The sequence below is a fragment of the Ceratotherium simum genome, chromosome 37, assembly GCF_057802395.1.
Source record: "Ceratotherium simum simum isolate JZ-2026a chromosome 37, ASM5780239v1, whole genome shotgun sequence".
NCBI classification, from domain to species: Eukaryota; Metazoa; Chordata; class Mammalia; order Perissodactyla; family Rhinocerotidae; genus Ceratotherium; species Ceratotherium simum.
In genome coordinates this window covers 1,987,824-2,013,674 of record NC_141936.1, presented here as the reverse complement: position 1 = coordinate 2,013,674, position 25,851 = coordinate 1,987,824, and the positions used below count along the sequence as shown (strand labels likewise).

General features: G+C 61.0%; 1 protein-coding gene across 10 annotated transcripts in view; it reads right to left on the bottom strand.

Annotated features, from left to right (window-relative positions):
* KIF1A (kinesin family member 1A) overlaps nt 1–25,851 on the bottom strand; it is a 101,204-nt gene that overhangs the window by 7,699 nt on the left and 67,654 nt on the right. For 3 of the 10 annotated variants that reach the window (XM_087424581.1, XM_087424579.1, XM_087424583.1), the window contains 18 exons: nt 25,628–25,746; nt 23,156–23,241; nt 21,799–21,937; nt 21,399–21,570; nt 21,154–21,244; nt 19,578–19,696; nt 18,450–18,505; nt 16,743–16,851; nt 16,320–16,386; nt 16,135–16,219; nt 13,342–13,447; nt 10,791–10,817; nt 4,397–4,511; nt 3,218–3,351; nt 2,095–2,156; nt 1,503–1,648; nt 657–857; nt 73–150 (listed from right to left, as the gene is read on the bottom strand). In XM_087424581.1, the coding sequence (XP_087280707.1) occupies nt 73–150; nt 657–857; nt 1,503–1,648; nt 2,095–2,156; nt 3,218–3,351; nt 4,397–4,511; nt 10,791–10,817; nt 13,342–13,447; nt 16,135–16,219; nt 16,320–16,386; nt 16,743–16,851; nt 18,450–18,505; nt 19,578–19,696; nt 21,154–21,244; nt 21,399–21,570; nt 21,799–21,937; nt 23,156–23,241; nt 25,628–25,746 (1,912 nt within the window). Of the gene's footprint in view, nt 1–72; nt 151–656; nt 858–1,502; nt 1,649–2,094; nt 2,157–3,217; nt 3,352–4,396; nt 4,512–10,790; nt 10,818–13,341; nt 13,448–16,134; nt 16,220–16,319; nt 16,387–16,742; nt 16,852–18,449; nt 18,506–19,577; nt 19,697–21,153; nt 21,245–21,398; nt 21,574–21,798; nt 21,938–22,073; nt 22,119–23,155; nt 23,242–25,627; nt 25,747–25,851 lie in introns of all 10 variants that reach the window. The other 7 variants (XM_087424582.1, XM_087424580.1, XM_004427745.3 and 4 more) reach the window with 5 other exon arrangements.

The following is a 25,851-nucleotide window of genomic DNA, read 5'->3' as shown; positions in this document are numbered from 1 at the left end:
GGGAGCGTCATCAGGGGAGACTGGGCGTGGAAGGTCCTGAGCCAGGGTGGGGGCTCTGGACTCGGCGCCCACCTTGCTCTCGCTGGCGCTGATGCAGACGTGGCTGTGGGTGTACTCTCTGTTGAACGTGTGTGTGAGGAGGCGTAAGCACTGCAGCGAGAACAAATGCCTGGTCAGGAGCCTCCCTGGACCAGCTCTGCCCTGGGCATGGCCCTCTGACACGGGCGACTGGCCGAGGGGCCCAGGCACTGCAGGTCGAGGTGGGCAGCACCTCCATCCCTCCAAGGTGATGGGGCCATTCAGGGAAGCCACCCAGGGCAGAACTGGAGCCTGGGGGAAGACAGGGTGGGGGCCGCATCGACTGCAGGGCAAGAGACCTGCCCGGCGGCCCGTCCAGCAGCAGAAAGGGCAGCTCTGGATGGAGGCGGTGAGCTCCCCATCAGTGCAGGCATTCAAGAGAGAGCAGGTCATGCTTGGGGGAGGAAGCTGTAAAAGGCCCCCAAATTGCAGTGTGGGTAAGGTGGGGGTGGTGGGCAAGGGGACTCTATGAACCCCGCATTCTCCCAGCTCCCGGCCCTGACAGGAACCATCCATGGACAAGGCTGGGTCACGGGCGCCCTGGAGGGGCCGCGGTCATGGCCACCGGCCCGCCCTACCTTGACAGCCAGCTCCCGCTGCCTCTCGTTGGGAGCCTCCAGGGGCGATGGCCGGCCCTCGACCGAGAGTGGGGAGGAGGCGCTGGACGAGCTGTGGGCCTCCGAGTCCTCACTGGAGACCGGGGACAGCGCCTCAGGGCCAGGCCGCTGGGTGGTCTCCAGCTTCTCCCGCAACAGCAGATAGTGCCTGGTCTTCTCGACCTGCCCACGGGAGCAGAACACGGCCTCACCTCCTGCCCCCACGTGGGGCAGAGGACGGGCCTGGGCGGCCACACTGAGCACCTGGGGCCCCTGGTCAGACCCCGGGAGAGCCCACCTCTCCCCCGGGCTGTGGCGTGTGAAGTGGAGCCCACCAAGTCATGCAGCCGCCGTCCACTGCAGCCAACACACTGCCCTCCCTCTGTCCATGGCCCCGCGCCCCAGCGTGCACCCACAGAGAGCAGATGGATGTGCGCATCCCCACACCAGCTTCCTGGGGTGGGGACCATGGGCTCTGCAGCCTTGGGAAAGGGCCAGAGGGTGGGCACGGGCCTCCGCTGCGCGCTTCCCACATGCATCCCCCGGCCTGGGCAGTCAGCACCAGGCCACTGGACACTGGCTTTCCTGACTGAGTGACAGAAGGGCCTTGCCCATCCAGATTTTCTTTCCGGGTTTCTTTCTCATCCATCTACATGCCCAACAGTCTTCTGCGGTTAGGTCAAGATTAACCTTCTGCTCTAAGCCAGTCGTTGTTTTTGTTGAGGGTCACAGAGCCCCTTCATGGGCAGTTTGAGTGTCACATGCTCCATCCTGGGGTGGCCTGGGACTCCTGACCACGGTCCCCTGGCGGGCACGGCACAGGCTTACCTCCTGCAGGAGACTCAGCTTCTCCAGCTCCCACTGGTGGTCCAGGATGAGGCTGTCACTCCGGGGCCTCCAGCCTGCCAGGTTCTCCTCGCCCCGGACATAGGCCACAGACGTATCCAGCACTCGCCGGCGCCGCCGCTGCATCCCTGGAAAGGGGGCACTCGTCCGACCACATCCCTGCCCATGGGCGCCCGGCCCCTCAGGCGCAGGGGCGGAAACTTATCCACCCGAGGCAGGCTAGCCCAGCAGGGTGAAGCTCCACTTCCCCTGACCCCACCTCTCACCCTTTGTCCACCCCAGGCCTCACAGAGCCATGCTGGGCCTCGCCCACAGGAAGTTACCCAGCACGGTGTCCCATGGGGGTCACAGCTGTGACCTTCTGGCTGTCCCCCATGCTGCCTCTCCCTGTGCTGGGCCTCTCACCACGCTGTCCTCCAACCTCTGAGAACAACTCTGGAGGTCACAAGGTGAGCACTTGTGTCTCGCAGGTGAGGGACACCCCCGCCAAAGGCAGCTTAGCTGAGGCCACCAGGCTCCCTGACTCCCAAAAAAGTGCCCCCACCGTCAGCCAGAGAGTGGGGCGCATGCCTACCTGGGCTGCCCGCATCGGCCACGTGGCACAGGCTAAGCTCGTACACGCCTGTCACGCGGTTGCTGCAGAAAGCAGAAGGGAACACATTGTCACCAGACACGGTGATGCCCCGGGACTGACTCTCACCACCATCAAATGCACATTGGGCCTGAGTCTTGCCGCACGCCCACGCCAGGCGGCCTCACACGGGGTGGATGGGGTCTCGGGGTCCCCGCACTGCAGCCCCTGTATGCACAGTCCCCATCCCAGACCCCTTTTGCCCCGGGACCACGGATTCCGCCGAGGGCACTCCACCAGTCCTCTCATAGAAGTGAGCCCTGTTGGCCGGTGGCGTCCCACACTCACCATGGAACCTCCTGGAAGATCGGGTCATGGCCAGCCCAAGGCCACAGTCCTGATCCCCACACTCCTTCTTCCCAGCTGTGCCCAGAGTGGCCTGGACACTGGGGTCCATAAGACAGAGCGTGTGGGGAGCCTAAGTGAAGGTGGCCACAGGTGGCCCACACCCTTGGTCCCTGCTGCTGGGGCAGGGCCCCTCCTCACTGCTTGGACACTCTGTCATTCCTCCCCAGTCCCCAAGGATGCAGGACGTGGCCCTGGTGTCTTATGTCCCACCCCCTCGGGTGCTGCCAGCCTCCGTCCAGAGTCTCCCTGTCCCATCCTAGCCCCCTACATGTATCCAGCTTCTCCTGCTATGTGTGGGCAGGAAGTCCTGATGGCACAGATCCCAGTGGTTCATGGAGAGAAAGGTCACCTGGCAGGCAGTGCGTTGTGGCCCCAAGCCCACCCAGAGGAGGTCCCAGGGCGGGTACCCAGACCTTCCCCACTACACCCTGCAGGCAGGCCCGGCTCTCTCATGGCCACTTAACATGCCATCGGTGTCCCCACATGTGCCCTGTGACTTCCAATGACCCCAACATCAGGGGTGAGTGAGAGGGACTCGAGAGCAGGGGGCTGGCAAGTCCAGCTTCTCATCAGGGCCAGACTGCGCTGGAGCGCATCACGCGAGCATCAGATTGCTGGGGTACACCTGGCGCCACTTCCTGTGCAGAGTCTGGTCTGGTCCTCACCATGACAGGGCACCAGATGAGGCACCCCCCACCAGTCCCCTTGGCAGGCTCACCTCTCTGAGGCCCGCAGGCTCCCACTGCCAAACAGGTTGCGGATGGAGCGCGAGGCCGGCAGCTTGGCGTCGCGGGAGTAGAAGACCATGCAGAAGTCCTTGGTGATGACCGCCGGCTGGGTGCAGTTCTCCATCTGCAGCGGGCAGGGCAGGGACAGGGGCTCAGCACAAGGATGCCCCAAGACTGCCCTGGCCCCAGGCCCCCTTCCAACCTCCGTGCCACACTGACTGGCAGCCCCACGCCTTCCGGGCGCCCCCGGCATGGCCCCAGACCCAGGCGGGAGAAGGTCTCTGCTCCCGCCTTGAGCCAATTCCTGCCGGAGAGAGACAGCCAGGGCCCTGCCTCCCTGGGGCTGCCAGAGGGCTGGGTGTCTGTGCAAGGGACCCTGAGGGTCCCAGACACAGGCCTCTCCCTTTCGGGCCTCAGCTGCCTCACCATAAAATTGGGGTGACACACTCCCAGAAATGTGCATGAGGATCAAACCAGATCCTGTCTGTGCACCCACGTTTTAACTCTAAAATGCCACAGAAAATGACTTCATGGCGATCGGGGTGCTGTCTTAAACAGCTGGCTCTTTTGTTTCCTGAAGCTCTTGGTAACTGCTGACAAGGCTGATGTGTCCTGGGAGCTTGTTTGGACAGAGCTCTGCCTGCCAGCATTTTCTCAGCCCAAGCAAACCACCATCCCACTAGGCGGTCCCCACCTTATAGCTGGAGCAATCAGGCTCTGAGGGGAGGCAGATGCCTTCCCCTCCGCTGTCCAGCTGGCTGCCAACCCCAAACCTCCTAATTTGCCACTACTGTGCCCAGCTAGTAACGCCCACACTCCCAGTCCCCTCCTGTGCTTTGAAGCCCAAGAGGCCCAAGACCCTGGGGATGGGGTGGGGGAGGCTTCTGTTTTCGTCCTGCCTGAAACATAGATGCAATGTGTGGTGGTGCCACAGCCATCTTGCAACCACAAGGACAAATCGACACACTAAAGATAGTAGAGTAGGTTAACTGTGAGCACTGCCATTAAAAGTACATGGATTTAACAATGACTTGAGAAGTCCTCTGAGAAAAGACAGGGTTGTCTGGGGCTGTCCAGGGCTAACAAGCGCCCTCACTGCCCCTCGGCAAGCAACTCAGGCTTGTGGGATGGGCGATTTTGGTGGAATGCCCTGGGCATAGGTTTCTTACCTCGATGTAAGCAGAGAGGGTCATGTAGATTTTCTCTCGGTAGGGGGTGACCCGGTTCAGCAGGAGAGAGTTGTGCATGGAGCTGTCCCACGCAGCCTCAAACTGGTAAAAGGTCCTGGAAGGAAGCAGAGATGAGGTAAAAGATAACAGCGTGCAGGCCACTCTCAGCTGGGTTGGGGACATGCAGACGGACAGACAGACAGAGAGAGACGTGTGGGTGACCCGCAGGGAGAGCCGCTAGGGCTGCAGGTCTGAAAGCCCCGGCAGTGTCTGGGAAGGGCAGAACCTCCTTACTCAGGACCACGCTGGGTGGGGGACTCCAGAGGCCACCACAGGAGCCCCAGAGCTCTCTCAGCTCCACCATGGGTGGATGGGTGAGGTGGAAGGATGGGATGTTTTAGCCACAGCTCACCAGCTGCAGCGGAAATGCGAGGATGGGGAAAGATAGGCAGGCGGGGCGGAGAGGAAAGAGGAGGGAGGAGAGGACGAGAAGGGAGAGGGGAGACAGAAGCAGAGAGAGACGAGAGATGGGGGGAGAGCGGGAAGCAGAGGCCTCAGCCTCGGTCTGAGTAAGGAGGAGCCAGGGCCTCTCCCTGGACCCAGGGAACCTGCCGGGTTTGCCAAAACCACCCCCAGCCCGTCTCCTCCACCAACCGACTTGCCCTCGGGAGAGAAGGGCCCCTCAGGGGAGGATGCTTGGAGTGGAAACCAGGGTGGCCCGTGGCAGATGGCGTCGCTCTTGCCCACCGTGGCCAGGCTCCGTGGGAAGGCGGCTCTCCACTTAGCACAGAGCGGGCAGTAGTCTCTTCTCTCTGTCCCTGATCTCTGACCCAGAAAGACACTGAGCAGAGCCTGGGCCAGTGGCCCAAAAATCCCTCCCAGGAGGCAGCTCAGGCTATCCTCAGGAGGCCAGGATGTTGGCTCCACTGACACATCAGTGGCCTCCACTCCAGAACAGGGTTCTCTGTTACATGATGGTTTCTGTTTTCAACCGTTGATGGCAGAGCTCCTAAACTCTTGCCTTGGGCCAGGCGCATGTTCTGAGGCCCTTCATATCTGGGGTGGAGAATTTGCCTCAAGCCACCAGGTGGCTGCACTGTGGGCCCCAGACAGCACTGCCCAGCCCCCAGCCTCGCCAAGTTTCCATCCAAGCATCCTCACAAAGAAACAGTTGAGAAACACGTCAACACAAACAGCCGGGCAGCGGCACTCGCCCCCCACTGCTGGGCCCCTTCTGAAGCGCCGGCACCACCCAGGAGCGTGGAGGGCGCCCGGGGAGCAAAGCCGCGTCGGGGCACGGACAGCACCACGGCCACCTGTCTCTCCATGGCACAGTCCAGGGGCGTGGGGAGAAGCAGAGGGACGGGGCAGGCTGCTGTCGGACACACGGCACAGAGGACAAAGATCCAGAGGGAGGGACGTGGGACAGCAGGGTAACCAGAGAATGGAAGAGCAGGGGGAAGACGTCAGAGGAGAAAGGAAATTGAAAAGCAGAAGAGGACAGACCAGCGAGTGCGGAAGAGAAAAGTGAGCTGTACCTAGTGTCATTTCCGAATGAAACGCTAAAGGCGGAGGCAGCCAGGACACACGTACACACACAGAAGAAATTCACATGTCAGAACAAGCACCGTCGCCCGGCTGGGTACAAGCTAAGTGACTGTGCCACGCGGCCGCGGAGGCTGCTGACCGCCATCTCACGGGTCAAGACATGGCCCATGGGGCATTCACTGTGGGGGGGCCCACTCAGAGCCCCTTCCCCCTGTGTCTGCAGTGAGAGCCTTGGGTCTGTCTCCAGCAGGACCAGGCAGGCACCCTTGGAACCGTAACCAAACCTAAAGGGACGTGCTCCATCCTGGGGGGCCCCCAAACACCCTGGGGTCTGTGGGGCCCGGCTTGCAGGCAGAGCCAGAGGCCTGCTGCCGCCCGACCCAGAACAAATGCCCTCCAGACTGCCTAGCTCCAAAGGCACCTTCACAGCCGTATGACCTTGGGCTCTCAGCGGACGTCTCTGTGTCCTGCTTCCTGGAAGGACAGGCAGTTGCTGTCCCTGCCTCATCAAGTTGTCCTGCAGGTTAAGTGAGCTAACACGCAGGCTGGCTGAGAACAGGGCCCCGGGCACATACGTTAGCGTCACTGTCGTCATTACCGGTCCTCACCTCCAGGAGGCCCTGACGACAAGGCACTGGGAAAGGCCTAGTCTGCGGGCCCCTACCCTGGTAGGCCAGCCTCAAATCTTCCCACTCGACCCAAGGACTCGGCTCAGTGCTGTACCCTCTGTCCACCTGCCTCAAAAGTTGCTAAAGGACGCTGCTGGCTTCTCTTCCACTGCAAGTGCTCTGGTGTGTGGACCCAGCCCACCCCCACCCCGCCCATTGGCCCCAGGATCAGGGACCAGCATCAGCATGCACTTGCTTCTGTGCGCCCTCGGGAGAGAACTGGCCCAAGCTCCGCCTCAAGCATCAGGAGCCAGGACTCCACCCGTCCTGGGGACCCTCACCCCTGGGTGGGACATGCCAAAGAGCCAACCCAGTCAGGCTAACCGAAGCCCCTAGGGCTCACCCAGGGGCCGACTGTGCCAGAACCCAGGCCTGGGGCTGTAAGGAGAAACAAACTTGCTTCCACATGAGGCCAACCGAGGCCCCCTCTGAGAGGCTCTTGGCTGAGAGCCGGCAGTCAAGTTAGGATATAGCTTTGCCGTGATCGAACTCCAGCGACCTAGAATCTCTCCAGAAACCTGACTCTGGTGGGTCTCACGTGCGGGGAAGGGTGGGGTGGTGGGAGGGGGCAATCCTGGGCTCGTGTCTGCAGCCCCATCATCCAAGTGCCAAGGGTGGCCAACTGGACCAGGGTCCACCTGGCACGGCCATGATGCTGCCCACTGGCCATTTCCAAACCCACGGTCAGCCCCCAGCCCCGTGCAGCTTACTGCAGACCAACCCTCAGCAGGCAGCCAGCTGTGGCTCCACACAGCCACAGGTGCCCGACCCTGGAGCCCTGGGCAGGAAGGGTCCTCAACAACACTCTCGAGCCTCCGTGCCCCTGAAGCCTCTGCAGAGGGAGGTCTCACTCAGACCCTGAGTAAGAATCAGAGCAGCCGACAGTGGGTGTGCTCGGGGTGGGGCAGGGTGGCAGCATACCCATGTGGGACCCAGGCGGCCATGTGGGACCCCCTGAGCTCACAGGACATAGTGTGGGAACCACTGATCGGTGCCCCCTCCATCATGTGGCAGGAAACAAAGACCCAGAGTGGCTGAGAGGGAGGCACGGTGCATGCAGGATGCGACCGGAGGCTGTGGGGACCACACCAGGACCCTCTCAGCATCTGTCTGGGCATCAGGTCGCCCCAGGAAGGGAGCCCCCATTCCACACAGTGCTCCTCACTCTACCCCACGCAACATTCAGCCACCCCCTCAGATACAATTATGAGGGGTGACATGCTGCCCACTGGGGTCCCTGGACCCAAGGCATCAGCATCACGAGGGAACAGTTAGCAACGCAGATTCTCAGGCCCCACTCCAGACCTGCTGAGGTGGAAATGCTGGGGTGAGGCAGTCTCGTGAGCAGAGCATCTGAGCCAACTCTATGGAGCTTCTCCACGGGCTTGGTCACGCCATCATCCCGTGGACCCTCACATTCCGGGGAAACAGGCCCAGAGTGGAGACGGCCAGGACTGAGTGCCCACACTCTTGCCCCCTCCCTCTCTCCAGTGAGGCCGCCCCAGCCTTGCCTGCTGCTCCTCGTCCTCAGCCCTCTAATCTATGTGCCGTGCTCGGGACCTCGTTTTAGAGAGAGGGGAGCAGGCTACCCTGCTCCCCAACCTCCTCCTCAACACCTGAGCGCTCTAGGGGTCACGTGGGCAGAAGCAGGCTGAAGCCTGGGTAAGAGGCAAGAAAGGGGTGGAAGGTTCGAACCAAGTCTCCCTGTCACGAACTCTCCTCCTCGCCTCCTCCCCCACCCCCCGGCTCTGGGTGGCTCTGTGAGTTGTGTGTGTGAGCCACCACTGAGGTATCTTAGCGCGGCCCGGTGGGCAAAATTGGAGTGGTTAGTATAAAAAAACACACTTTTTGCTCAGAGGCTATGCATTTTAAATTAATTAGGAGTATTTTAAGTTAAATACTAACCAGGTGGTAGTGATAATAACCACACACTCATATTTATAAAGTTACCTGTGCAAAGCCTCGTGCTAAGAGTGTTTCATGTAAAATCTCATTTAATATCACAACAACCTCAGACAGGGGCTAATATTATTCCCATTCTGAGAGGGAAGGAAAATAAGGTTCCAGAACATTCTGCTACTTGTCCACACTCACACAGCCAGCCAAGGGCACAGTCAGGCTGCCCCAGCCCAGTCGGTACAGCCCCAGGTCTCTGTCCCGCTCCAGACGAGACGCTCCCTCCACCACGCCCTCACCCTCTGCTTGTCCCCGGAACCGCCCACCACAGCAGCTCCTGCCCCTAGAACCGGTCCCGTGGAGGAGCCGCAGGCCTGAATCTTGGGGCCCTGAGCCCCCTTCCCTCTCAGTGCCCTGAGCCTCCTCTTGCAGGTCAAGCCCACCAGGGGCCAAGGAACCCACCTCTGGAATCAGGGGGCTGGGCCCTCTGCTCAGGTAGAGGGGTGAGGGCTCCCTGAAGTCCAGAGGCTGGTGAAGGAGGCCTTGCTGAAAAGGAGAATCTGTCCCTCTCCTTCCCTGGTGCCAGGTCCTCCTGGCCACAGAGTCCTGCTTCCACTTCACCCAGAACCTTCCTAAAACCACGATGTGTTTGTATATGGGGATGTCTGGGACCAAAACTCAGCCGGTTGTGGAAATGCAAACTTGAACAAAATATCTACAACACCCCATGCAATCATACTGATGGGCCTGGAAGTTTCCACTCATCAAGAAAACAGCCCTGGATTGGGTCCACTCTAGAGAATGAAGCCAAGCAGATGGACTCCCAGCCTGGAGCCTTCTGAGAATAGGGAGACTGCCTGGGCAGGCTGCAGCCGCCTCGGCCAGCCCAGCTTGCCTCCAGGATCAGCTAGCAGGCCGCCTCCTCCAGCAAGCCCGCCCGACTGCCTGGGAGAGGCAGGTCTGTCCTCCAGCCCTGCAGGGCTGTGCCTGTTCACCAGCGCAGCCACTACCACCACGGTTTTCCCTTGACAGAGGGACTCTCTCTGCTCACCCAGCTGCATGTCCCAGGGAGGGCCTGCAGCAGTCTTTGGGAAAGATGTGTTCCTGGAATAGGTGTTTACGCGTGCACTCTTGAGGACACACCAACAGGAACCACAGCCTAACTCATTGTCCCATGAGGCCTCAGCTACAACTGCCCGGGCACACTCACAGTGACCATCTGTCCTGACCCATCCCAGCTGTGACCTGACAAGGACCCCGCCCTGGGGCTCTGTCCAGAAAACAGGCGGGCACCATCCCTGACCCTGTTCCGTGCAGCTTAAAGGCTCAAACATTCATGCTGAAGCCTTCTCGCTGCCCACTTCATCTTCCAAAACAGCTGACCCACAGGACCACTGCCAGGGAGCTCACAGTCCATAGGGACCCAAGAGGTGACAGCCTTGACCTTCCACTCAGAACAGACTTGAGTCTCAAGGACAAAGTCTAGATTAGGGACTGTGAGGCTGTCCACCCTGGAGCCTCACTGACCCACACCTGGCCACTGCAGACAGGGCCACACTCAGGTCGGGCGGGGGGAGCTGCGGTCCTCTGCTCAGGAACCCAGGCCTCCAGGGCTTTGGACCTGGGACCACTCGAGTGAGTCCCGAGACTTCGTGGCCCTTCACAACTTCACTCCCCACCTACTACCCAAGAGTGTGTGGTGGCCACACCAGGAATGTGGCTGGAGCCTCCGGTCTGGCCAGACAAGGGCTCACCTCATCCAGTGTGGAAGGTGCAAAGTGGGGTCTCCTGGCGGGGCTGGGTCCTCTCTGCCCCCGTCCTGTGCCCACTATGGCCCATCCCTCCGTGCCTCCCTCTTTCACCTGGCGGGAAGTGGGGCTCTGCAGCCAAGGGCAGCCTGGCCGGCGAGCCTACATGCAGGGCGCCTGCTCCCGCTCTCGCAGGGGTGGGGATCTCACGGGCGGGCAAGGCTCAGGGGTGAGAGGAGCAGGAGGCCAGCCAGCGGCTACAGAAGGGCAGGAAACTACCAAAGCAGCCAAAATCAAGAGTGGGGGCAGAAGGAACTCAGCCAAGGTGGGGGCGGGGGCGGAGAAGCAATAAAAAAAAATCCAAAAAGTATCCCAAGGAAATAAAACTAAAGAAGAAGATGGGAGAAACAGGAGGGAGAGGTGAGCAAGGGTAGAAGAATCTAAGAAGCCAAAATTAAATTCCAGGGCTGTGAGACTGGGGAAGGAGAAGGGGAAGGAGAGAGGCTGAAATAAACCAGGGGGCACAAATGGTACCTAGGCATGTCCGAATCAAGAAACTGCCTGCAAAACACAAACAATCACAGGTTAGTGAGGGCGTGGGGCCAGCGGGCAGCGGGCAGCGAGCGGGGGCAGGGCAGAGGGGGGAGAAGCTGCCCGTGGCTGGCAGGCCCACTCGGAGCCAGGGGAGGCTGCAAAGCGTGGGGCCTCTGAGCAGAGAGGAGGCTGAGGCAAAGCGCGTGGGCGGCCGGAGGACCCAAGGCCTGAGCCAGGCCTGGGGTCTCTGAGCCTCAGCATCTGTAGGGGGAGAAGGGCCCGGCCCATCACGGGGCCTGAGGATGTCAGCCACAGTCCGGGGAAAAGGAAGGTCCTCTTCCTCTGGAAGAGGAGGGGCCTGCCGGTTGGCCAGCCAAACCTCAGAATGGCACCTGCCTGGGGCCAGCTGAGGAGGGTGCCTGAGATTATTCCAGGGCAGGGCTGGGAGTCGGGGCTGTCCTGGGGCTGTACCAGCACAGGCAGGAGCCAAGCGTGGGGCCAAAGCAGCTATGGGCAAGGTCTATGGCCCTGCCCCGTGGACGGGCCTTCCTCCATGCTGGGACCAGGGCCTAGAGCTCAGGCGTGAGCTGATCAACCCCAGGGCTGCCCAGGGGTCCGCCTCACTTCCCACAGCCCCCAGGGAGCAGGACCAAGCCCATCAGAGATGGGTCCTCGGGCCTCCAGGAACAGGGTGAACCTGTTTAGCCAAAGCCCCGCTAATCTGAGATCCAGCCAGAGCCGCAGCCTCCTAAGCTACCCTGAATTTAGCGCAGGGCCAAGGCCCCCCAGGGGGCCCTCCAGCAGTCAGGCTGGCCGGAGGACGGGAGACCCAGACACATGGTCTTCAAGGCAGGGAGACAGTGCGGGGCGGCAGGCACCCACCCACCCATCCCTTCTCCTTGCCCCCACTTCTTTCTGCCCCAAGGATCTAGGAGTTGCTGGGGCAAGGGAAGGGTCAAAGGTCAGGGGGAATGCTGAGGTCATCCCCAAGGTCCAGAGCGTCACTCAGCATGGCAGACTGACCCCTCCCGGGCCCCACCCTTCTCTCTGGGTTCCACGGGCCAGGCACAGTGGCCCACATCCCTGCAGGCAGCTCCCGTGTGGGTGGGCACCAGGCCTTCTGGGCCACGACCCCAAGGTGCATTCTCACAGCAACAGGAGAAGCCTGAGCTGCCCCCACCACACTGTCTGCCTCACCTTCCCACTCTCCCCGGTGTGACCCCCAGCCTGCCTGTCATGATGCCAACTCCACATGAGAACAGCCCCCAGCATTCTTCACCCCAACTCCTCCCTCCTCTGGACGTGAGTGGAGGGTGAGTTTCTTCTGGAAGGTTCCAGAGCAGCGCTGGAACCAGAGCCACATCTGCCCCTGTCTGGGTCTCAACTGCCCACGCTGAGGGATAGTTCCCTTACAGCCTACTCTTCAGGGTGTCTGTGAAGAGACTGAGCTGCTTGGACCCAAGAGTTGGAAGAACAGGAGGTGACTCTCCCAGGACCCTTCATCCTTATGGATCTCAGCTCTTCTACCAAGTGTGAGGTTCCCCCACCCCCTTCCAAGCACACCCAACCCTCACAGATGTTTTTCCTGCAAACACAGCCACAGGAACCATGGAGACATCTACAGCTCATGCTCCAAGGGTCAGCTCTCAGCTTCCGCCTCGTGGGCCAGGTTGAGCCCTTGGGAGCAGCCAGTCCAGGATGTGGAGCACCCTCCTCATTTACCAAAGCCCCTAGAAAGCAGCATCTCAGACACAGCCAAGCCCGCCGACATCACCCCCTAGAGGGTGGCTCTTGGCAGCCATGAGCTCCCCGCACCCAGCTGGCCCCCAGATGCCTCCCCCTCACATCCCGCCCACCCTGGCAAACCCCGAGAGGGCTGCAGGCTCGCACGCCCCGTCCGCTGCCCCAGATGCAGTCGAGCTGGGAGTGCCCAGGCTGTGACGAGCTTGGCCATCACCCAGGAGCTTGGGAAGAAATAGCCCAGAGACAAGGAGCATGTGCCAAGCAGTGCCCAGTGGGCACGCCTCCACCCGGCCATGCTGGACCGACAACCTAGTGTGCCCCTGAACCACCTCCAGGATCCCCGGCCCGAGGATCCCCGCCAGAGGCAATAGAACCACCCTCAGGAGTATGGTCGGGGAAATTCAGGCCTGCTTGTCTACTCACCGCCCCATGCCACCCACCCACTCACCCACAAAACTCCTGAGAACAGGACCTAGCTCATCTGCCTGCAACTCCCATGCGGGCCCTCTGCCGGGTGACTGAACAAATGGGCTGGATGAATGCAGGAGCCAGTGATGGGACAAGGTGCAGACAAAAACACCAAGGGACTTTGAGGCCACGAGCCACCCTGCCCTGCACCTGTCCCTTGAGGAGACAGAGAGGAAGGCCTGGAAAGCTTTGGGGCTGGACACGTCCTGTGTGGCTCGACCCTACACGGCCAGGACAGCCAAGGGAGTGTCGGGCTGAGAACGTACCCTGGGTCCTGACCCAGACCCTGTCTCCAGGGGGTCAGGAACGGACCTGCTGCCACCCCCACAAGGGGACTCACCGGTCGTCCTGGGCCGGGTGGATGTATCCAGATGAGAGGATGTTGAGAGACAAGATGTTGGGGTCGATCAGGGACTCATCGGTTTCTGGAGTGTTTCGGATGCGACCTACAGGGAAGGCGATGGGCCGCGTGTCACTTCCCAGGAGGGCAGGTGCGGGCGCTGGATCCCTGCTCACCGCCTCTGCTTGGGCAGGAGCTTTGAAACCAGGAGGCCATCAGCTCCCCATGTGGCCACAAGAAGCACATAACAAGAGGCAACACCAGGGGTGGACAGGGGGCAGCAGGCCCCTCTGCCATCTGTCAGTGGATGGGTCTCCCATCTTTCCTCCCGCAGCCTGAGGTCTGAGTTTCTTAGTTCCTCAGCCATAAATCTCTCTCTCCACCCTCCGCTGCCCACCCCCCACCCCTCGCAACTGACAGATTTCAACCACTCAGCCTGGAACACTCAGGCCCTCTTCAACTATTGGAAAAGGAAATCTTAGCAAGATGAGACGGAGGAAATGTTCCCTCCTCTTTATACTGAAAAAAAGAAAGAAAAGGAACATTGCCCACGCCATAAGTCTCTCCTCATAAGGGGCATTTCCAACAGAGCCCTCTCAGGCACCTGCATGCAGAGTGGGGGCTCTGTGAAAGGCACCAGGACCTCTGTGACTTAGGAATCCTGCCTGGTGGCTTCATTAACCATTTCTTGCCCTGAGAGTGATAGTCAAATTGACTGCTCTGCTTCTTCGAGGAATAAACAAATATGATTTTCTTTGGTAAGCCAGAAAGGAATCACTGAGCCTTCCCTCTCCTCCCCAATGAACGGAGATAAAATAAAACCCAACACTCGGCCAGGTTCCTGTGTCCCCATGCTGCCGCTGCCTGCTCCACATCCTGGAACCTTCCTGCAATGTTTGGGTTCTGGGAGGAGGCAGGTGTGGGGTCCCTGAAAAGTGCCCTCCCGGGCTGGGCAGGGCTCAAGGGGCGTGTCCCGCACGGCTGGAGGCTGAGGCAGGCGGAGTGCCACAGGGCCCGTGCTGGGGAGGGCCCAGCTGCAGGAGGAAATCTCCTGGAGTGCCAGTCTCACTCCTCCTCTCCTCTGGGATGGGAGGGGTTCTCAGTAGAGGTTCTCAGCCCGCATAGTCTGACCAGGCGCTCTGCCTGCAAAACTGATGCGCGTGGGGCCCCTGGTCAGGCAGAGACATCCACTCACAGGTCTGCTTGGTTTATGAAGCCCAGAGAGGCAGAGCCCAAACCCCTTAACCTGGAGGGTGGGCCTTGGTGTTCACACCAGCATCTCCCCAAGTCCCTTCCAATAGCACCTCTTATCCCCTCCTCCCCCATAGAGGATCAGTCCTGTTTGCATTTTCAGGAAGGGAGGTGGCCTAGGGGCGAGAGGAAGGTGGGATCTGGGACCAGAGCCTGGCTCCCCAAGGACAGCGAGGGGGTGGCCTCTCTGCAGAGACCCGGGCACTTATCATTCCAGGATTGAGGGTAACAGGGACAGGAATGGAAGCTCTGTGCCCTTTTCCCAGCCCGAGCCGGGTGCAGCAGGCGGTGCAGACCCTGCTCTCTGGGCAGCAGGCTCTGGGTGAAGGCAGTGAGATGAGGATGACAGCATGTGGGGGGCACCACCCGCCCCATCACCCTTCCCCACCCTGTCGGGTGGCAGGGTGAGCCAGCGCGTACTCGCTTCATCTTTTTCTTTAAATTGATTCACTCTTTTCAGACTTGCCCTAAACAACATCTGAAATGAGGGTTTGCGTACTTGTTCTACGCTTTTTCTGATTCCTGAGAAAATAGATACAAAACATTTGTTCTGCAGCCCCCAGAACCTCCTTGCCCACCATCCTGCACTTTGGGACACAGGATGATGGGTCCCACGGTCACACCCCTGCTGCTGCACCCTCAGACTCCCCTCTGCAGGCCCCAAGGACACAGCCCTTGATCTACTGCCCATCGACCACAGAAACGTCTTTCCAGAGGGATCCATCAGCTCCAGGTGTGGGGATGGGGGCGGCCTCATGCTGACCACACACGGGAATGGACAGTTGTCCATGTCCTTGAATGAAAACTAGGAAGACAAGTTCTTTACAGCACGACAAAGGAAACATTTTGGGTAGACCAAAGAGTTCACAGTGTGGAGTCGTGGAAGAAAAACCTACAAGATCTGGGAGATTGCTCTGAGCTGACCTGTGTCCCCCCAGAAAGATATGTTGAAGTCCTGACCCCCAGCCACTCAGAATGTGACCTTATTTGGGAACGGGGTCTTGGCAGATATGATAGTTGAGATGAGATCACAGTGGGGTCGGCAGGGCCCTAACCTAAGTCCTCATAAGAGGCGGCCACGTAAAGACAGAGGATGGGAGTGATGTGTCTATAGGCCAAGGAGCACCAAAGACTCGCCACAAACCACCAGAAGCTAGAGGAGGGGAGGAAGGATCCTCCCCTTCAGGCTTCAGAAGGAGCATGGCTACCTGCTGACACCTTTATCTCAGAATTATGCCTCCAGAACTCTGAGAGGATAAATTCTGTTGTTTTAAGCCACGTGGTTCATGGTACTTTGCTACAGCAGCCCTAGCAAGCTCATACAGTGATTAAATAGAAATTTGGAATCATCACCCAGAACCAAGCTCTCCTTTTCAGGTAAAGGACTGAGGCACACAGAGGTTAAGTGACTTAGTCAAAGTCTCAGCAACAGGGGCAGAGCTCTGGTTAGCACTCAGGCATCTGGCCTGGGGGTGGGGACCTCTACGTTCTTCCAATCAACCCAGCCCCAGCCCCCAAGGCAGCCCCCACTGCCTCACTCACCCACGACCAGCTCGCGCACTTCCTTCCAGCGGATGTGGCTGCCTGTCTCATGCAGCAGTGTCACAGTTATCCGTCTCTGGATGCCCTGCCGGATGCCGGGAGAGAGGACACGGTCAGATGGCCTAGAGGCCACATGGGGCCAGGGAGGGGGCACGAGGCAGGCAGGGGCAGGGAGGGCTTCGCACCTGGTGGAGCAGAAAGGTCCCCATGCATGGCATCCCGCCACGGTGGTCCACCACTGCAGGGATGTAACTGGAAGAGAGAGAGAGGGGTGAGAGGTGAGGGGGTGAGGCAAGGGCCCTGCCCCTCCTCCCTGCCCTGCCCACAACACAGGCACATGGCCCCTGAGGAGTGGGAGAGGTGAGAACAGGAAAATATCAGCCCCTTCCCCTGGTGAAGATGGGGTGGCTCAGTCCATGGGGACCAGAGTCAGCCGGGCGAGGAAACCCACACATGCCACCTCAACCAGTCCCCAGCGTCCTCTCCTCCCCAATCACAACCCTCTGGGGATCTCCAGCCCATCCCCAGGGCCATCTCCTCCCCTACCACAACCCTGTGGGGACCTCCAGGCCATCCCCAGCAGGGGCACCACGGGACACCGGACTCACTCGCCGTTGGCCTCCAGCTCGCAGATCTCGAAGTAGACCAGCAGGTCATACTTGCAATGGCAGGGCCCTGGGCAGGGCCGAGTCAGCGTGCTGAGCTTGGTGGCAGGCACTGGGGGTGACAGAAGAGAAGCACGCACCGATGGGAGACCTGACCCATCACATGCTAGGGGCACGCTCAGGGAGGAGGCCGGAGGTGGCGATGCCTCAAAGGCAGGGAGAGCACCTAAGAAAAACAACTAGCAGACTCCTACTCCATGCCCCAGGATATGTCCTGTCCTGGGCACAGTCAGGTCTCAGCAACTGAGAGCTGGCTTTGGGAACAGAGGTGACTGTTCACTTCTACTGCCGAGATAGGAGGAGCACATAGCCATACATACCTGGGCATGGGCCCTTGAAGAGAGGGCAGTGGCTTGAGATCCCACAGAACCAGCAGGGCAGCAGGAGCCATGCTTGCTCAGAGGCCCCACAACCCACCCAGGACCCCTCTGCTGCACCACAGCCTACTGCACCAGTCCAAGCACCTCATTCCAGCACGGTTGGGCCCTGCCCCTCAGCTCCCACTGGCCCTCCACTTGTGTCCAGCTCCTGACAAATAGGCTCTGCGCCCAATGTGCCCCTCACCCACCTCCATCCACAGCCCCCTCCTCACAAAGGCCACACCTCTCTCAAGTCCCAGCTGAGCCCGATTGCTTCTCCTATAAATGTGGATCTAAGTGCCTCCCTCGAGGCAGCAAGAAAGACTGAATAGCCCAGGAACACATGTGGCCAAGCATAAGACCACACAGATGCCAGAATTAACATCAACAAATGGGTCAGCAGGCCAGGGGGTGTCCTCCTGAGGGACTCCATCTTACAGGGATGCGGAGGCAGGGGCTAAATCTGCTCCTCCGAGCAGGGCGGGAGTGCGCAGGTCATCGCGTGCACAGCCCAGGTGCGGCAGACGCAGCTCTGGCACAAGCCCCACCCTCTGGGGCACCAGCACCAGGGACCACAGCCCCCACCTCGAGGTGGGCTCCTGGGCCATGAGGGGCCTCGGCCACACCGCCCAGCCCAGCACTAACTCTCTCCAGCCTCCCACTGACCTCCTCCCTGGGCTTCAGCTTTTGTCTTGGCGGCAGGAAGAAATCCTACAACCTCTTTTTAACTAAAATCCGGCAGATCGCAAGAGCTCTTCCACAGTCCACGGAGGCAGGGTCTCCAGGCTCCAGGCAAGGACCCCAAGTGCTCTTCCTCCAGCAGACCCCACACGCTCGCTGCCACCTCCAGCCCCAGCTCCCTATCAACGAGCCTCCTGGATTCCTTTCACCCCAAAACCTGTCCATCTCTCACGGTTCAGCTCAGACGGCCCTGCGGCCTCACTGAAGCCCCCAGCCTCCTCACCTCAGCTCCCACACCTCTGTCACCTGCTCCAGGAAACCCGTGGGCACAGGGCAGGCCCCACCTGACCATCACCCTGCAGCTGTGCGTGCTGAGGGGAAAAGGACATCGAGGTGTCCCTGTGCTGTCACTCCGAGCCCAGGATGGAGCCTTTTACTCCAGCAGGCCCTCATGAGGCCCAGCAGTGCAGGGTGGCCCCAGAGAGCCTGAGAGAGCACAGACCCATCCCGAGGACTGGGACCATGCTCAGCTGCGGAGGGCTGGTGCACACTGGCACCCATAGTGGGTGCCTCACTCCCTCAGGGGTGGACTTAGGACAGCCCCACTTACCTGGCTTGGACAGCGGCATGACACGTGGGAAATGGCGGCGCGAAGGCCTCAGGGGGCTGCGGAGAAAGAAGTACCAGCGTGAGGCGACCGGCAGGTGTATCTGCAGGAGCCCGAGCTGGAGTGGGGAGCCGGGGCAGAGGCTGCAGAGGGAGGTCAGCAGCGCTGCTGACCCCAAAGCCGTACCTGCCTCCCTCGCTCCTTCCCACCCACAGGGCCTGGGGAAGGCCCTCCACCAGCCCAGGTCAGGGAGGAGCCCCTCAAGACCCCCAGATCCCGCCTGGGAGGCCCCACGAAGCCACGAGAACGGAGACAAGGTCAGGCTCTGATTCTCAGTCTAGGGGCTTCCAGGACAGAAGCCCCTTCTGCACTCCCAAGGACAGAATGCTCCTGGGGCCCAGTGCCCCTAAACCCACACCTCTCATGGCCCTTCTGTGTCCCCAGCACCCTGGATGGCCCACTTAGCTCTGGGTCCCGCCTGACAGCTAAGAGAGGAGATGAGATGGCAACAGACAGTCCCATAGCCCCCTGACGTCTATCTGCTGTTCTCCACACACTCCAGCGGGGAGGGTGGCTGGGAGGGGTCGGCCTGGCCACAGAAGGGATACCCCGACCCACCCTCATTGCCCCCTGGGAGCCACATGGACTGAGGGAGCCAGACGAATGTTCCCTCATTCAGTCTGGGGGACTAAGGACTCCAGGAGATGGAACAGCTGGGCCCCTCCGGTGGAGTTCTTGGTGGGCAGCAGAAGCCGTCTCCCCCATGGGCCATCCCTGGCCATCCTCCAGCCCTGCGCCTGGCTTCCCTCGGCCCCAGGACACTACCCACGCCCAGCAGAGGTCGAGTTCTGACGGCGATGCTCTTTGAGAAACCCCCTCCTCAGTCCTGAGGGGAAGTCTCTGACTTGCTAGGGGTCCTGCCCACCTTGGGTAATCGGCTGCCCCATAGACAGGGGAGGTGGGCGTCGGGAGGCACGAGGGTCTGCAGCCGCCAGACCAGGCCTGCCTGGGGCGAGGGTCAGTTGCACTGGCTGGGAGGGGGAGCGGGTCCACGCCTCAGAGGGCAGCAGTGGGGCTAGATGAAAAGGTCCGTGAAGGGGCTTTGGGACCGGCAGATCCGGGGCTGCTGACCTGAGCACATCCTTGCAGAGGGGCGGGAATGGGTGCTGCTGGTAGTGGCCGAAGACCTCGAACACAATGGGCTGGCTCTTGATGTACTCGATGAAGGACTTGGTCACCTCCACTGCGATCTGGTGCACGATGTGGGCAGGCGGGAGGGTGTGGCCATGCCACGGTCAAGAGAGGGAAGGAGGGTCACAGAGGTAAGCATTCGGCCTCCACGGAGACCCAAGCACTCCAGGCCCAGATCAGAGACCCCCCCACACACACCCCCGGGCTCGACCTCTGCCCATGTAGGGCAACACTTCTCGCCTAGGTCCTTCCAGCCCCGCCTCTCCTCCAGTCACACACCCCAAAGACACACCACCGGGCAGGCAGTCCTTGGGCCCTCTCCCAGGACGGATGGGGCTGGGGGCTGCAGGTCTGACCCTTCTTGGGCCCTCGCCCACTCACCAAGACTTGCAGGTTGAATTGTGTCCCCCCCAATTCATATGTTGAAGCCCTACCCCCCAGTTCCTGTATTTAGAAACGGGGTCTTTACAGGGGTCTTCAAGTTAGAATGAGGGCCTGAGGGTGGGTCCTAAGGCAATAGGACCAGTGTCCTTATGAAAATGGAAATCGGAGCACAGAGACAGGCACAGAGGGAAGCCCACGTGACGACACAGGGAGAGGGGCCTGGGACGGATTCTCAGAAGTAACAGCCCTGCCCACACCTTGATCTCGGCTTCCAGCCTCCAGGACTAAGAGGCGGTGACTTGCTGTTGTTGAAGCCGCCCGGTGTGGGGGGCTTTGTTCTCACAGCCCAGGACACCAAGGCTCCAAGAGTGCACGCCTTCAAACTGGCCTCGTTCCCCGGCTTAGAAACCACCGCAAGCTCCCTCTCCCCTGAGGGTCAGGGCAGGCTGCAGTCTCGGGCCCTTCCAAGTGTGGGCCTCTGTGACTGCTTGGGCCACACGCCCACCAGCCCAGTTGCTCAGGGTCAAGGTCACGCTCCCTGGCCTGGCCCTTGAGGCCTTGCCACCTGGCAGTCTCCATTATCGCCAAGTGCAGCACCTCTCTCCCCCAGGGCCGGGTTAGCCCCATGCTCCCGCCTCACAGAGCTGCTGCACGCGAAAGCCCCCCACTCTCCTGACAGCTTAGCTCAAGACACTCCCTTGCCTGAAGCTTTCCTGAGCTCTCCAGATTGTGCCCGGGCCTCCCTCCATGTGCCCCGCCTCTGCCTCTCCCCCAGCACCAGGCCAGGACTGCCTCCCTGGCGCCCCAGCATCTGCACAAACCCCGGCCACCCCAGACACTCTACATCCATGTATGCCCAAGGCTCGCTGTGGGCTCTTACCTGGCCCCACCCCCAGTCTTAAACCCACCAAGGCCCCCATGGCCCAGCAGTAGCCCAAGGCTACTGGCACCCGAGGGCCCCCTGTCTTCATGCCTGGGCAGTGCCCAGCACCAACTGGTGCTCAGAAGAGAGAGAAGGAAGGATGGACAGCATGGATGAAGCTCAGTTCAGTGTTAGGGAGACTGTACAAAGCCAGACACCCTGGGAGGGACCAACCAGTGGGAGGGGGAGACGGGGGCTCTGAGGACATACATTTTGGACATGGTAGAAGCCGAGTGGTGGGCCCCTCCCCGTGTTCTTCAGGGGCTCTGTAGAGAAGGCCTCGTCATGGCGATGGATGAAGCTGCAAAGCGGGAGGAGACACTTGGTCGGGTGCAAGGACTTGGGATGGGGACCCGCGGCCTCGCAGGGATCACCTGGACTGTGCGGCCCCCAATACAGCCTGTGCCTTGCTAAGAGCCCACCCACATGGCCCGGCTCGGGGTGCCAAGGCTCACTTGAACTGGCAGAAGATGTCAGCATATTCGGCAGAGATGCTGGAAGCCTGCAAGACGGTCACGCGGAAGGTGAAGGTGCTGCCGAGGCGGAGGTGGTCCAGAGCGGCGTCCAGGGGCCCGTCCAGGCCAGCTTTCTCGGGGCTGTCTAGGAGGAGGCCTTCTGTAGGCACAGCTGCTGCGAGCAAGGGCAGAGCAACATGGTGGGACTCTTGAGGGGACTAGAGCCCGGGGTCAGCCTCCTCTCGGAAAGGTCTGGCAGCCTCCCTCCAGACCCCAGGAGCAGGGAGGGGCCTGCTCCTTCCCCACTGTGCCGGGCTAAGAGGTGGCAGGACCTCCAGACTACAGCAGGGCAGGGGGCAGTGTCCTAGGGCCCACGCCCTGGGCAGCCCCGGCGACCTACCTGAGCAGGTGTTGTTGTTGACCTCGTCGGCTGAGGGCCCTGCGTCTGCGCCCTGGCCCTGGCCTTCCACGATGCGGAGCTCTTCCTGGGAGGTCCCAGAACGGGACATTGCCACCACGGGGCAGGACTCCGACTGGAACTGTGCAGGGCGGGGGAACTAGAGTCAGAGCCGGCCCGTGATGGGGCCAGTACAGCCTGGTAGAGGACCCCAGAGCTGGGGTGGGGCCTCTATGGACCTGCATTCCAGACCTGCCCCTGCGTGGGTGAGCACCCACCTCCCTCAGCCTTAGTTTCCCATGCTGTCGTGGCCTCCGTTGACTCTGTGGTGGGAAAGGTGGGAAAGGTCTCTGGTCTTCAGTTCTGCCCCTCCATGCCCCCAGCCAGAGCCCCTCCTTCAGCTCCTCCTTGTGGGCAGGACACAGGTAAACTGTCCACTTGAATCTCAGGTACCCCATCACCAGGTGCCCACATGGCCTCCCGCTGCCCCCTCTGTGCACCCCATGCTCTCTGTCTAATGCTCTTTGCCCCTCCTGTGCATTCCCAACACTGACGACCCCCTCCAAGAGACGGACAGCGTGGGGCAGACACACCACTCCCAGCTCAAGGCGTCAGGAGTGCTGAGGTTCAGGGCGGGGTAGTGGGTGGCTGGGTGGGGTGAGCTGGGCAAGACTCTAAGAAAGAGAGAGAAGGAGCCGGCCGGCCTGGGGGCCCTGAGCGGGACCCTCCTCCTCCACTCTCTCCTCCACTCCCTCCACTGAGAGCAGGAAGGGGAGCCCTGGGAAGAATGCTGTCCCTTCACGCGAGGACGGAGGTGGGCATCACCTCGTCTTTTGGTGCTGAACAGGGCCACCCCAGCACCTGCTGTCTGGGCTGTGAGGAGGGGCCTCCCTGGGGCCCTTCCGCGTCCTCACTGGGATGTTGGGAGTAGGCAAAGACGGTGGTGGAAACGCAGTGTCCTGTGTGGACCCCCAGGAGAGCGAGCCCGAGAGAGAAGGGGAACTGGGCAGGGCAGAGGCACCTTGGTGTCTGTTCCAGCAGTTCGTGGTGTGCACCTGCTCTGTGCCCCTGCCTGCAGCCAAGGGCCAGGTGAGGAAAGCAGGGACAAGACCCAGGAGAGGCCATGGTGGGTGGACGGTCAGATAATGAGGGATGGGGGACAGCCATGAGGCTCCAGGCTTGGGAAGAGAGGAAAGCACCCCAGGAGGACCCAGGGCCCAAGGGGCAGGCCCAGCGCACTAACGGGTGCACACGACCCCTCCATGCAGCTATCCCCTTGGGTTGGGTTGGAGGCACGTCAGTTGGCGACGAAGGGCTGGGCTGCAGCTCCACTGCGTGCAGACCCATCCTTGCACGGTACCTTTTCGAAATGCTGGTCGTCAAAGGAGATTTTGGCGGTTCCCGACTGGCGGACGCCGGAGCCATAATCAGGGGCCTCTTCATCAGCTGAAACAGGAACCAAGCAGACAGTCAGGGCCAGCTAGTCCCCCAGCTGGGTGTGGCAGAGCCAGGCCGAGCTGCCAGATTAGGGGAGGGCACGGGAAGCAGGATGGGCTCTGACCCACGCAAGGGGATCCCGACGCTGCTGACTGAGACTCTGGAACAACCAGGGGCACACTGACCCCCAACCTGGGCTGCCCCAGGGCCCAGGGGTGGCCACGTCCTCAGCAAAGCCCACTCTGACAGGGGCCATAAACTCCACATTTCAAAACCAAACTTACGACCCCTGCCCCTCTCCTCAAGTTCTGATCGCCACCTCCATCCTCCCCCAGACTCAGATGCTCCAGCAGACCCCGGACCCTCCCGATCCCTCCTCTACCTCACCGAGCAGAGCCTGCCTCACCACATCCTGCTAGTGTCACCTTTGGAATCATGCCTGTCCTTCTGCACCACGCTTGCAAAGCCACCACCGTCACCTGTGTGGACACTCAGCACCCCACACATCCCTTTCTTCACAGCGGTCAGTGGTTTCCCACTATGCTTGGGACAAAACCCAAACCCTTTTCCTGTTGCCTAAAAGACCCCCAGATCTGCCTTCTGCTGGCCTCCTTGACCCCCAGCTCTAGCCACTCTGGAGGAGGCCTCACAGACCCCCAGGGTCTCCGACTCTGTCCCAGGGCCTGTGGGAGCACTCACACTGCCGTGCTCTCCAACCCTGCTGCCAGGGGGCCCGTAGCTCTGTCCCGCCATCGCCCAGGACCTGGGCACAGCAGGCTTGGTGCTGAGAGATCGGACAAGCTGACCTCTGCCATGGGCGGGGGCAGGGGCAGGTATGACTTCTGTGACCACTGAAGCAGGGCTCCATGGCTTTTTAAAGTTCCTTCTCCTCCACCACAGCCTCTAGACAGGGCTTGCTGGGTGTGGCCCAAATACAGGCAGCATCCACCTATAAAGCAGCCCGTTCAACTGGGGCTGAGCTGGTCAGGATGGGCCGAGGAAAAGCCCCACGGGGACAAAATCCCCCTGAGATTGCGGGACAGGGTTCCCCTTGAGCGATAAGGGTGGCACGAGACATTCCCAGCCTCCCTGTTGGCTGGACCTTCCCTAGTGTCCCCCTCACTGCCCCCCTCACTGCCTCACTGCTTCTCAGCGGGGTCCCGAAGGATCTCAGCACCACGGTGACATCACTGGAAGGTGCTGCAAAGAACAGCTGGAAATGATGGGCCAGTGAGACTTTGGCAATGGGTCCTGAGGGTGGAATGAAAACCACCAAAGGGGGCCGGGCTCTCAGGGCAGAGGAGGGCTGAGACATGCAGGCTGGGTGACCTGAGACCTCTCAAATGGGGTATAGGTCACCTGGGTTGCTCACACTCTGAGCCCGCCCTTTCTCGGCCAGGAGTCACTCTGCGGCCCATGCTATCTCTCTGTCTGTCTGTCCATCTGCCCCATTCTCTCCCCAAGGTGCCCGAGTTTCCAAGGCCATGGAGAGGAAAGAGAGAGAGTCCACGGAGGGGGGCCGTGATGGAAGGGCCAGGGGGCCCAAGGGCAGAGAATGGAGTAATGACCATTATAGCAAGAGCACCAGGCCCTCTGGTTTGCAGCTTCCCACTTGGCCAAGCTTGCTCACACCTGTGTTCCGGAATGATCTTTCAACACTCCTAGCAGTAGGAAGCTTCATACGGGATGCCATTTACAGAGAAGCAAACCTAGGCGCACAGGCACACTGTGGCTGGGCCAGCCTGGGACCTCGGTCTGGCGGGAGGGGGCTGGACAGCAATTGGGCAGTGAGAGGGTGACATCTTTGCAGCGAGGGGGCTTGAGTCTCCAGGCCCACATGTGGATGGAGGGTCCACAGCCTCCGGGGAGACAGGCCAGTGCCCAAGAGGCCAAGGGGTGTGAGGGAGGTGCATGATGGAGAGTGGGGAGAGAGGCTCTGAGGGCTACTGTGGGCAGGGGTCGGGAGCCAGGGGCTAAGAGACAGCGGTGGGGGGTGATCTCAGAGAGAGCACTGCTCTGCACCAGGCTGGGGTCAGGACCCACGTGGTCTCAGAGACCTGGGGCTACCTGATGGGGCGGAGAGGGCCTCCGAGCCAGAGTGGGCTCAGACAGCCCTGGGCTTGGCCTGCACAGCCCCAGAGGGCCTCAGCTGACCTGGGAGAGTCCAGAAGACCAGAGCCAAGAGCTGGGCAGCAGGGTCTTCTCCCTCAGGCCCCACCTGGGGGGTCAGCAGCCTGGACGCCAGCCGGGGGAGGGGTGGAGAAACACAGGAGGCCAGGGGCCTAGGTGAGGTTGGCCGCACGCCAACCGCTGCATGAGACCCACAGAGGCCTCCCTACCCGGGGCCTCCGTCTGTGAAGGGAAAGAGCCAGCGCTGGGGCTGCCCCGCATGTACCTGAGATGGCCTGGACAGCCACGCGGAGGAAGCCCTTCACTTCGCCCTTCTCGCTGACGATGGCCACGCGGTGCACCAGGGGCACGGGATACAGCAGGTTGCTCAGGTACACGAAGGCCCTGGGGGGAAGTAGAGGTCAAGGTCAAGGCCAGCCCAGTGTGCCCTACGAACGAACGGCGGCGGCACAGCCAGCTCATGACACAACACTGCAAAGCAGAGTGAAG